This window comes from Anticarsia gemmatalis, chromosome 1 (assembly GCF_050436995.1).
Source record: "Anticarsia gemmatalis isolate Benzon Research Colony breed Stoneville strain chromosome 1, ilAntGemm2 primary, whole genome shotgun sequence".
Lineage (NCBI taxonomy): Eukaryota > Metazoa > Arthropoda > Insecta > Lepidoptera > Erebidae > Anticarsia > Anticarsia gemmatalis.
The window spans coordinates 473,526-487,026 of NC_134745.1; the positions used below are offsets into that span (position 1 = coordinate 473,526).

Sequence of the window (13,501 nt, forward strand, 5' to 3'; positions counted from 1 at the left end):
AAAATACAATTATTTGATCTTGTATAGAATATTTGAACAAACGACTATGAAAAACCATTATAATGTAGAGTGTTTCGCTCCGGTACATTACTGCGTTGTTATGTTCGTTTAAACCAAGCTGGAGGATCTTGATAAATGATGACTAACAACCTTTGTAAGGATGACAAATTAGTTCGTAGGTGTTGCATTTTTGTACCCTGAGATAGTGCGGGAGTTGTACGACGATTGTTACATTTGTATTCAAGGATTTTTACAATATAGCAATAAGTGTGGCGAGGTTATCGAAAAAATATATAATTCGAATCCTATGGTGTGTATATGTGTTTTCCCAATATTCCCTATCGAAAATTATTAGTGCTAAATTTTAAACGTACTCGTCTTTTTGTAGCACTACACGTCATTGCGTTAATTATAAAAAATACAAAAAAATAAGCTTAGAACATCTCATAATTAACCTAAAGATACTTTACGTCTTCTTAAGCTCAAAAGTATTAAATCGATACAAATGCCTGAAAAATCAATCATAAATGTGATATCGTAATATGCACTCTTATATCATGAGTAAACTGTGACCCCATGAGTGTGCGTTCCGTGTCATTTACTCGCTCTGCGCACGTGGCAAGTGCACTAACGTTACTTTTTGTAAAATAAAATGTACAACTTTCAATAGCAAGAAGTTAATTTTGTTGTTAGTAAAATGTAGTTACTGACGGTTTGTATGCATTGAGCAACAATCAACAACTATAAACAATTAAAAAAGCTATAAAATGTTATCGTATTGATTTTCGTTGCTTTAGAATCAAACATTTTTCGTAACCAAATTATATTCTCTACTCATAATATGAAGTTTGTTTTATGTTAAGAGTCTGTGTGCTTGTTTGGATGCTCCAATCTCAAAAACTGCTGGTTCTAATTGTAAAATTCTGATTATGTCATATAGCTGAAGGCTGGTTCGAATTGAATAAAATCTTGTGTTGAATAGTCTATTTACTGAGGAATACTATAGGATCATGCTTGAGCTAAAAGGAGCGGAGCTGAAAACGAAATTCCAGGCCGACAAAATCACGAGCAGCTTCTGGTAAAAAATAACGATCACATTACAACCAGTATTCAAAATTAGGAAATTGACTTTCCAACAACCAAAAGGTAGAAAAATATTTCCAGTAATTGTCACGTAATACGTCACACAATGGAAGAATGAAGTGAGTTCGAGGAAACTCATCGTCTTGGCGACATGACACCACGTGTATGACTTCTTAAGGATTCAGTCTTTCCCTGTGGACGAGAGAAACCTTAGCTGTTTGCTCATTACTAGTGACCTTGAAAGGTCATAGCTGTCAGTTGTCGTTCAAGGCATGTTCGCTGTGAAGAATCGAGGTTGTCACTTAGCGGAAAATTTTTGATTGTGATGTAGAAATATATGTTGTTATGTTATGTGTTAGCGGGTGGATGCTAATTAATAAGTAATGATAGTCATTACGTAGATTTATTAAAAAATACTGTGATTTTGTCATATAATAGCAAAATGACTACTTTAATTTGCGCCACTGATATCGCCAATATAGGTACATAATAACTATCCATACAATACTGATGACTTTAAAACTGTTATCTATAGGAAAAAAAAGCTAGCAGATTCGAAGAAATACTATTTATATACACCAAAAACATAGTACTTACAAAGTAACGCCAGTGACAATAACACTAAAACTATCCACAAATCGATAAAAATCCTTAATTGTGTACCAAAACACATACGGTTTAAATAGCCCCCAATAACAATATGACAGGCTTTGCTTAATTACAGCTATTACGAGCCTTCAAACCGTTCGATACCGCTAGTTTAACTACTAGATAACCTTCGAATAACTTTCCACGACCAGCTCTTGGTTATCTACCTAAAGTATAAACTAATTTTACAGCCTTTTACTTCACTTTCGACAACCGGCTAGTTATCAACAAATTTTGCATGAAAATCTGATCAGCGCCTCTAGCGGATGCCATAGGAACTAAATTTAAAAGTACGTTTTACTGTAGAAAGTCTCAGTTTTGTGATTAAAAAGTGTATGCGACTGCTATTAAGTTCTTTCAATTTTTGTTGGAATATTCTTAATAGTAGTCTGGAATTTGGTAACCCGTCTTATATGGCAAAACGCTCGTTCCCTATTACATGGGAATATTATACTTCTCTGCCCAAACCTTCGGGTACCAAGGGTAATGTTTTAAGAAAAACCAAAATAATGAGTAATGAATCGTTAGTGGTTCCATTTTAAAAGGACGAAATGATTCATAATGAATTTAATTACTTGAAGAGATTATGAAATAATTAGAGGTTATCAAATTAGATTGTTGGTAATCTAATTAATTTCGAGTAATGGCTGCTCTAACGGAAGATAAAAAAAACTGCTTAGATATTTAATTTTTAGGTACTTATTATAAACTACTAGCTGACTCGCGCGACTCTGCTTGCGTGTATGAGAACTACATATTATTATATTAGAGTCGGCTGCCAGTCTCACCGAATGTAGCTGAATAACAATATCTTACATGGAGCGTCTGCTTATCAGACCTCCACTATATAGTTGTATTACCTAGACTTTTGAAAACCGGTAAGCTATGTTTAAACTATCTATCTATCCATCATACAAAATTTCATAATAGTAAGAGATTCATAGGCCATAGTAGATGCACGAAACTCTATCCATAAAAACAAAGAATAAAGTTCTAACATTTCTTTAAGTCAAAACTATCAGTAAGCAAATGCTAAGGGTCACAGCATACTCCCATAAACGCGGTCTTCGTTCGTGTTCCCCATACTTTGGCAGTCGCAAAACTTTTCCCATTAATAAACAAGCGGCGCAGTTTCATGTTGTGACGTTTGATGGGATTCTGCATCATTAAAACCCTCATAACTTTCCAACTGGCAAGGCTTTACACTAACTTCCCTATAACTTATTTATTAGAATCCTACATCGGATTGATCAACATTGCCGGACATTGCCGAACGTGCTCCATGACACATCGAAGTTATGCTAGTAATAAGGATTTTTAGCTGTTTACTGCTTTTCGCTTCGTCGCGTTGGTCTAAACAGCTACATCATTGCCAAAAGAATAGTTGTTGGGCTTAGTCCTTATGAGTAAGGCTAGAAATTGCTTTCAAATTACCCATCACCGAAGCTAAGGCATGAAGCGTATATCATAATGAATTCTGTATTGGTACATGGAAGGGGTGCGTTTTTACACGTAGCGTGGTATGGTGATACATTATTAGATTACAAGTCACACCTCGAAGTGAGTACCCATTTTGCGATTTAATACTAAAATGATATCCGCCAAAGTTCGCTATAACGAATTTTGCCGATGTAATCAGTTGAATTTTATTGTCCCCAGTTTGGTAGTAAGCGACACGGCGCGGCGGCCCGCCCCGGGGCTCTGCCGTATCTAAGGTCCGCGTCCCCAACTTTTTACGATTAGGTAAATTTTATCGAGTTTATTCATAGAGCGAGCCCTGAGCGGCCCACTACCAAACGCTTTTCAATTTCAACAAGGATCGCCCTTTCTATCGGCGCGGTGAGGAAAGTTTGGAGATAAAACAATTTTTGGCCGGTTGAGCATCAATTCCGCGTTTTATTGGCCATTTTAGAGCCGTGCTCGGCGAAATTTCAACATGAAACCCTTATCGCTCGAGTGTTTTGTCGTTACGACAAATAAAACCGGTGAATATGAAAAAACTGACTCATATTTTTTGGCCTTTTATTATTCTAGATATTCATGTGTGATGACGTAAAGGACACTCTGTACAGCTGGCAGATAATAAATCGCTTGCCACAATGCTACTGTACACATAACGTGACGCACACAATACACAGCACACACAATACATACTGTACAGACACACACACACAACATACACACTTACAGTAATAAAGTAATATGATATGTAGCGGGTTTTCGTAATTTTGTAAACAGAGCGTGTTTCTTTTTTGTCGGAAAATTATTTTTTCTAAGGAAAAACATGCTTAGAAAACGAACAAGGAAGATATTTGAAAACTGACAAGCACGAATTATAAAGGACCCCAGAATATCGCGGGAATATAAAAGCAACCTCCGATGTAAACAGGAAATATTTCTGATGAAAAATAATACTTTTTTTCAGTAGAAATCGTAGTGCGTGTAAAAGAAACAACACCCTGAGTTTTGTAAAAACATAATCTAAGTTTATTTTTTAAAGGAAACTATTTGACTCATATTCTTTTCTCCGATTATATAACAAAGAGTTCCACGAACACTTCATAGCTTATCGTACCAGACTTAGATACTGCATTTGTGAACACTTATGTAAAAAAGTGTTTATCTAATTTTTATTCGTACGTTGCTATCAAAAATAAAACATTTAAGGTCTAAAAATATTTAGAGCATTTAGCTTTACACCTGTAAAGTTGATAACAAAAAAGTAAAGGTGTGTGCACACATACCTGGCGGCGGGAGATGCGCGAGCGCCAGCAGGGCGAGGTGCGCGGCGGCGAGTCGAGCGCGCATGGCGTTAGCGGGGCGGGCCCCGCGCGCGCCGACCAACGCGCATGCCACGACGACCGCACACAACACGCAACACACACTCACACGCGAATCACATATACCACCGCGCCACCTGGAAATAATAGCTGTAGTTAGTATGATCATCATCATCTTGTCATCACAAAATTTCTATACACGGCCACTAAAACTAGTTACAAATCTGTGAGCATATGCTAACTGCATCCGTCAAACTGCAGTTTTTAAATGCCATTTATCTCGAGCATATAAATTGTATACATGATCATGAGGCCTCAGGGCCTCAGTGACCATTCGCTATTCGCTTCTGTTCCAGACAATCTCGTATCTTTGTGTCATTCCACTAACAGTAAATGTGGACAATCAGCTTTAGAAAACATACCAAAAATACTCCTTAACCTTAAAACTAAGACCTTAAAAACTATGTGTGAGAATTGCCATCGTCTTAAACTAGGGTATATTACTAACAATAAAATTGCTTAAATATCATAAGTATCAAATATCCGTGGTCCCTACGACAGGGTGTCGGGGTTGAAGGATTATATCGGCGCGTAACACTTTATAGCCGTATTTCTTTGCAGTCGTTTGTCGTCGCACTATCTAGAAAATTCATGTCCATTGATGGATATTTATAGTGTATGCGAAGGTTTTTAGTTATAGGTTGCGTCAGACGTTGTAGCTTTGAAAAGATTTTGAAAATACTTTTACGTAATTTTGCAATGTTAATCCCCTGTAATATATTATTAGCTTCTTCGGCCACTACCGAGTATATTTTAAAAATATATAAAAACAGATAGTTCCTTGAATGACCTGGAAATCGAGCTTAAGACGTCGCGATCCGCCACTATGCGATATTTTGAAAAACTTTTGAGTTCGGCGATTAAAGATAGATGTTAAACAATAAATTAGGGCTGGTCTACTTTATGGAAATCACACCCTGTAGCGGGACGTCAGTGTCTCGACAGTTTAGAAAAAAATATCCTGATATTTCTTCAGCAAATACAAAATTATAAAGAATATATTTCCCAATCAGTTATTCTCTGTATTCAGAACAAAGTTGTGCCACCTGACATTGTTTTCAATAACTCTCACGGCCTGAGCACCGGTGACAGACTTACCAACTACTTGCTAAGTCTTAGTGAATATTTGACGTTTGTACAACTGACAGGTTTTAGTTTAAGTTGTTCAAACTAAGATTCTTTTATAAGTTACTAGCTGACCCGCGCAACTTCGCTTGCGTCACATAAGAGAATCATAAGTTTCCCCGTTTTTGTAACATTTTTCACTGGTACTCTGCTCCTATTGGTCGTAGCGTGATGATATATAGCCTATAGCCTTCCTCGATAAATGGGCTATCTAACACTGAAAGAATTTTTCAAATCGGACCAATAGTTCTCGAGATTACCGCGTTCAAACAAACAAACAAACAAACTCTTCAGCTTTATAATATTAAGTATAGATTGTGGATTTTTATACAAGCCAAGTCTGGTAGGTATATTTTTTAAACTTTTTAGTGGTATCAACGGAATAAATGATAGCTTTGCAAATATAAAAACCTAAATGAATGAAAAATTAAGTCCCCCGCGTTGTGTTTACATGCCTGTCTGTTAATCTAAGCATCTTTTCAATAGCTATTGATTTTCAAAACACGTGTTTTGAAAATCAATAGCTATTGAAAAGTATACTTACTAAGTTTTTCTTGTGGGTACTCAGACAAACAATAAAAGCAAAATACAATAAGGCCCGAAATCACAATTTCTATATCGAACAATCGTTCGGGTGGAGACCTCTGCCCAGCTGAGGGTTAGCTATGATGGGTTAAAAAAATCAAAATCCTTTTTTTTGCATGGAACAACCATAGCTACGACCATTTGACCCAGTAGTAGTGGCGAATATATTAGACTGACTCGATACATGCATGGAAGCAGTTAGTAGGCAGTCAGCAACTATCAAGTAAGCCTAATAATTCTAAATCTATCAAACGTTTTATAGAATAGCCTACATACTACACGACCTTATATATAAAATTGAATGTATGAATAATCATAAAAGAGCCCCATTTCTTCAATGAGAAGTACTTACGATACAAACGCTGGCTATATATCATAAAACTGATGGATGTTAGACCGAAGGCATTTCTAATAATCTAGACATATTTGTACATCCTATAGGCTTCGTATCTGGCAATAATCCAGTCATATATTATTAAAAGTGTTGCTTTTATTAGTTTATTTAAAGACGATGGAGTACCTACTTGTTATTATTTATTGCTTTTAGAACTGAAAAGGAATCCTATGTACACAAGTACGTATAATTTTTTTTTATTGATATATAGGGGTGTTGTTCAATTTTGGCGTCGAAAAAAATATTATTTTCAGTAGTCATTATAGCAAATTATATTATGTATAGAATTCTTTATAAATCAAGTAAGACGTATTCTACCTTAACGTTTCCACACTGTATAGTTACGAAATTTTTAATGCCGTGATGCTATTCGAATAATTATATAGTGGTACAGCAACTAATCTGTACTTTAAAGACGGAAATATACTGCCTTATAATAAAACTAAAGATATAATAAAGGTAATAAAATAAATATTCAAAATCAAATAAATATTCAAAACTATACTTTCACACAAAATATATATTTCCATTCACAAAAGTCAAGAAAGGCACTTCAGCACTTTAAAAAAACATCAGAAAAACAAACAAACTTAGTCCAAAATACCCAATTTTAGACTCAATTTGTAGAGTCTGAGTCCAGTGATCTATTATGAGGGTATTCGTAGTCGAAGGTGTGACCCATCACCATTGAGAGTCGTTCAGAGGGATCAGGTCGATGTTGCAACGTTGCTCAAATGTTAGCTTTGTTTTGGAAACGTTTTTTAGAATGTATTTTGGGTAATGTGTAGTTTGATAGTCATTTAGTATAAAGATATCGGATGTAAACATTTTGATTATTGACAATTTCTCGGGATATACGTGTAGCATTTTTTCTGCTCTAGCAATTTAGCTTAAATTACATATAAAAACTGTTTTTTAAAATAGCACATGATAGAGAGGTTTGAAGCCAAGGAGCCTTTTACTGAACAGTGAAATAAGCAAGAACTTGGAAAACTTTATTTATAATTTATTAATATTAATAATACCTACGAAGACGCATAGCGAGACTGTGCATAAGGTCTAATATTGTGTATTTTAGTATTATGTGTACAAGCAGCGAAAGTTTAAATACTCAACGTATTTAAACTTTCTAATATTTATAAATCTTTTGTTATGATAAAAGTTATATAAATGAAATCCAATCATAAAGATCAATCACACAATTCCTACACACATTCTCTTTAGAACACCAACCAGTGGCGTACTAACTAACCCGTCAATAGCTTTACTCTACGCACTCAATTTCCATCAAGTGTTCACAGGACCAGTTGTTGCAAGCTCCTTGGAGCTCGGTAAGTTTGGACGTGTACAAATGGCTTGCATCGCGCCAACTATCCTGTCCGCTCGATTGTGCTCCACAACTGTTTGCTAACAACACTTGCCTATTAGTTTGTAAGACCTTTTGCATATCGGGTAGGGATTTTTGTTCGTCGCCTACTAGTAATGTTTTTAATTTGGTGTATGATTAAGTTTAGGATAGTTAATATTATATGGTCTTAGGTAGGTCTTCTTCTGAGAAAAAGTAGTTTGCTAAATTTTCACGGAAAAATCTCCCCTATAATTTGGTTTAATCATTAAGCCGTGAACTAATTAATGACATTATTTTCTTTTACAAGTATGAAAGATTATATCTGTGGACGAGAAGGAAGTCCAAAATAGAGCAAAGTCTGGTACAAAATAAAAATTATACAAATTTTAAACGGCCTTACACAATCCTTTAGAATTCTCATAAATCTCCAAATTACTTCCAATTAACTGTATCTTACTACAACAGAAAAAATATACAAGATACAAGGCCGAATAAATTGGAGAGTGATCTTCTGAATAGAAAACTATCGCGAAACGATAAACTTGTACCAAACTTGTAAGTACAAGATATTGGGAAGAAATAGACGTAAAGGTGTAACGCTAAATGATAATTGTTATTACTAAGATTTGATGACAATTAGAGACTTTTGTATTGTCTGATGTTAATGCGCCCATAGCCAGTTGCGCTCACCGGTCGGTAAACGATCTGTGGGTTAAGTAACCCTTGGCGCAGTCATTCCATAGATGGGTGACCGCATTTGACCGGTATTTGAGCTGGGCGCCTCCGTGCTTCGGAGGGCACGTAAAAAGTCGGTCCCGGTTGTTGTCTGCTATGATAACAGTCGTTAAGCCATGTCAAAGGCCTTTCGGCCGGCTTGAACAACTTTGACACTAGGTTGACCACTAACCATACGACAATCAACAAACACAATGCTAAAACACCTAATGTAATCTACTACTGTCAGTTGAGTTTAGGAGGCTTTAAGTATGTTAAAGGCGGATTTAGAGGCGCTATAGCTTCGTAGACGCATTTAGTTACTAAGCAATAACTGAACGGTTATTTTGCTGTATTAAAATTCTGAAACATTTTCACTTTAAGGATATTCTCTATATTTACTTAAATAATCACACATCTACCTATATTTTAGGCTGTAATAACATTACAGCACGTATTAAAACTAATAATATTGGACCCAAGTTCTAAAATAAAAAATAAGAACCGGAGCACTTTTAGTCATAAAGCACATGACACTACGACACACATTTCATGATGTATAGCCTTTTTGCCTCGGAGGCTATGTTACGTTAGCCGAAATTTTCATTCTCCCATTCCATTCCGATGAGAATGTATTGTAATAAAGGTTTTTTTGAATCTAATATTTAGTGATAGTACTATTAAACTACTATTCAAACATTCACGCTGTATATTTTGTAATACTTCGTAGGTACTTTAATATGTGCCTTTCGTGATTTGCAGGGACCGTTATTTTGTTGCCGGTTACCATTTAGGTTTAAAGTCGCTAAGCACTGAAAAAAGTATTTGGACAGCTGGAGTATATTTGACACTAACCATATGAACTTGTAAAAGAATATTTTTTGCTTAATCTAGTTACTTAATTAAATATTAAAATACCAAAATGAAGGCATATCAAAATTATCTGCAAAAAAAATATTGAATAGTTTAACAATAGAGTGAAAAGCTTTGAAAATGTGTTAAAATTTTCTGGAATCTCTCACTAATTAGGTTTAAAAAATCCAACATGATTCTACAAAAAACATATTTTCTTAAAAAAGTAATAAAAAATTAAAAAGTTGATAAAATAGTATATTAACGACTCTTAATTATGAACTAAAAGCGTTCAATGCTCTTTCACTAAATACTTTAATTTCATATTCATTTGAACAAAGGAGCTCGTGGCTTAGTTAACGACAGCCGCGCCGATCGATCTCTGAGGTTAAGCTACGCTTGCCGAGAGCGTTCTGTGGATGGGTGACCATCCACAGAACGTATCGAGTTCCTCCGTGTTTCGGAAGGCACGTTAAATTGTGGGTCCCGGCTGTCATTTTCAAAGATCATTGACAGTCGTTAACAGTAGTCAGAAACTTGAAAGTCTGACAACCAGTCTTACCGAAGGGTATCGTGTTAAATCCCAGGTAACTGGGTTGTGGAGGTCAGATAGGCAGTCGCTCCATGTAAAACACTGGTATTCAGCTGCATCCGGTGAGATTGGAAGCCGACTCCAACATAGTTTGGAAAAAGGTTTGATGATTCATTTGAACAAACGCTTGTAAACTTGCGCTGCTTTTTTACACGTAGTAGAAAGCCACACTAGGGCAACGCGGTTTATGTCTGCAATGAGCGGGAAAGATTAATTAAAGTAGTGTACAGCACTTGGCGAGCTAAGCCCTTCTTGTTTCAGAGAAGGCCCTTGCCCACTAGCGAGACAACAATGGGTCAAAAGAAAAAACAATTTTATGATTCAATATTTCATGCTTTAGAGTAGCTCGAAAGCTGCATCAATACAGTGTATTGATGCAGCTTGCAATGAAACTCCGAAAAGACTGCAAAGTGTATGGCGTAGATAGTGCTATATTAGCGCAGCCTTGACTAGGAAGACAAATGACCATATTCACGCGTTTAATGAATTTCCTCGCGCGAAATAGTCACCCCCGCTAACCGCAGTCGCCCTATCGTGGCTATAGCCTTACACACCAATTCAAGAAAACATTTTTAATTTACATTTAAAAATTGGAAAATCGTGAATTAGCTATTAAATCCCTCTTAATGGACTTTCTTTTACAACTTGGCCGTTATTTTTCTGCTTTTGGAAAAGATCTTAATGTGAAAAATGTGTTTGTAATAAGATTAGTTTGATTTAATCCTAATTACAATTTATATTTATTTTTATAACTTTATTACTATCATAAGTTTAAGAGTTAAATTATAGCACATATTTACATAATTATAATAAGACCCGCTTATTTAAAACACACAAAATAAATTCTGAATTAAAAGTACTGAACTAAAAGGTGAAATAAAAGCTTTTAATTATTTTTATTACTTTTCTGAATTAACCGGTTTTTTACAATAAATATTTGTATAAAACCGAAAAACACCCACTTTCTGCCGTTCCTATTGTCAACTTAATAGAAGGTGTGTTTTTTATCATTTTCCTTATCCGTAACTAAACAAGACTACCATTCAAAATATCCCAACAAAGTATAAAAAAACTAAATTACTATTCCAAACTCGGGTAAAGAACCTGGGACTAAGTTATCAGCAGTCAAATCCACGATAGCACTCAAACCACAGGCGCAGTCGTTCATTTCAAACAACATACCAATAAGCAACACAAGTGAAACTAGCTTCAGTACAGTCAAACACAGCGAACAGAAACACAGTTGATTTACTTTTAATCCTCTACTCTGTGTCCGGTACAGTCAGACACAAAATTCATCGCATATAATTTTTTTATTTATAGATAGTTTTAGTGAGAAGCTCGTGGATTAGTTGACAACGACGTGGATCGATCTCTGAGGTTAAGCTACGCTTGCCGAGATTGTTCTGTGAATGGGTGACCATCTTATACATGTCGATTTTTTCTGTGTTTCGGAAGGTACGTTAAATTGTCCCGGCTTTCATTTTCAAAGATCTTTATTGTTAACAGTAGTCAGAAGCTTGAAAGTCTAAGAACCAGTCTTACCGACGGGTATCGTGTTATAACACAGCTAAATTGGTAGTGAAGGTCCGATAGGCAGTCGCTCCATGTAAAATATTGGGATCCAGCTGCTTCCGGTGAGACTGGAAGCCAACTCCAATATAGTTTGGAAGAAAGGCTAGGCTGATGATGAGATAAAGTTTTAAAAATAGCAATAGGATTGTGTGAATACTGTAAAAAAGTGAAAAGTACATTTTTGTAACAATTGTTGTATGCTATTTACGATCACGAACATTTGTACATGTATTGTATGTGATAGCATTGTGTGAATTGTAAAAGACCGAAAACTACAATTATTTGTATTATAATTTTCGTATACTACTTTTTTACGACCAAAAACATAACTATATATAAATTGCACGTGTACGTATGTTAGTTATTGCTATACTGTTTTTGTGGAATTAACATAAAAGTAACTGATTATTTAAATGTACCTCTACAAACACCAGTAAGGATTTTAATAAAAAAATCAATATTTGGAAATTACTTCACTATAAATTTTAATCTGAGCTTTCTGACACAAAATTTCCTCGTATGTAAATATATTTCTACAGTATGATCAAGAAAATAACAATACTCAGTTTGGACAGCAGCTTAGAATATTTGTGAGAATATTCGTGTTTCACAATTGCTTCCGACTGTACCTCTACATGCACAATCATACATTTCCTTTTATCCTCAAAACGGGAGCTTTGACTAAACAATTTCGTTGCGCTCCCGAAATAAAGTTTTTAATCTTTGGATGTACAGGATATGACGTCACAACGGATCGGGGCTAAACAAAGAGTGGTTTAATTTTTACCGGAACGTGCAGTTAAGGATCTGATGTGGATGTGGGTGGCGTAGTTTTGTACGCATACGAATATATTCAGCGTATGATGAACGAACCTTTAAAAAACTCTTTATTAATTATTTGAAACGGATTTCTCATTATTGAATTACAGTGTGGTTTGGTTACTCACGGTTACATAATTTCGTAATTATTGGGTGTCTATTGACTATTATTTTATATGGTGAATTAATGGACGCCTCATCATCGACGTTCTATTATTTTAAGTAAGTTTCCATGTTCTCCATACAGAAAATCACATGATAGTATCGAAAGTCCTTAATCACCTTGATGATAATTTTCATACACCACTCTTGATGATTAATGTCATAACATTGATATCGAAACATAGAATTAACAAAACAAGATAGATTAAAACTAAAACCTCGTTACTTCAGGAGCAGAACTTGCAAAGACCAACACAACCTGATAAATGTAACTGGCAAACTCCGAGACATAAACTTTGACAAAAACCAGGTGTTCCACTTTCAGAGATAACGATTTTTTTACCAAAAACTTCCCAAAGAAGACTGCTATTAAGAATTTTATTCCCACGATTTATCATTGGCGAGATAGGCTGGAAATTCGCTGATAAGTGGCAAGGCATTACTTTATCTCCGGTTTTGGAGATATCTTTCATAAATCGTCAATTAAACTTGTAGAAAGAGTCATCTATCACAGCATCTTGGTATTACGCTTCTGGACGCGGAGTTAGTGGGGGGTCCCCAGGGGAGGGGGAATTATGTATTTTGATGTGATATCCTGCTGAGTGGACAGGTATGTACTTGCAGATGAATGATATTAATGTATGAAGGTGGATGAAACTGAAAAATGAGTGGCAGTTTGAAGGTAATGTGATTTTAAGATTAGGTTAAAATTGAGTCGCGATTGTTTTCAACATAAACAGTGCAGTGACCGTAGTGGTTAAGCG

The 13,501-nt window shown here is 35.4% G+C and overlaps 1 protein-coding gene across 1 annotated transcript in view; it reads right to left on the reverse strand.

Moving 5' to 3' along the window:
• The window catches only part of LOC142984925 (zwei Ig domain protein zig-8-like), a 456,021-nt gene that overhangs the window by 401,052 nt on the left and 41,468 nt on the right, over nt 1-13,501 (reverse strand). The window contains exon 2 of the mRNA XM_076132848.1: nt 4,476-4,648. Coding sequence (XP_075988963.1) covers nt 4,476-4,539 — 64 coding nt within the window. The 5' untranslated portion in view covers nt 4,540-4,648. The remainder of the gene's footprint in view (nt 1-4,475; nt 4,649-13,501) is intronic.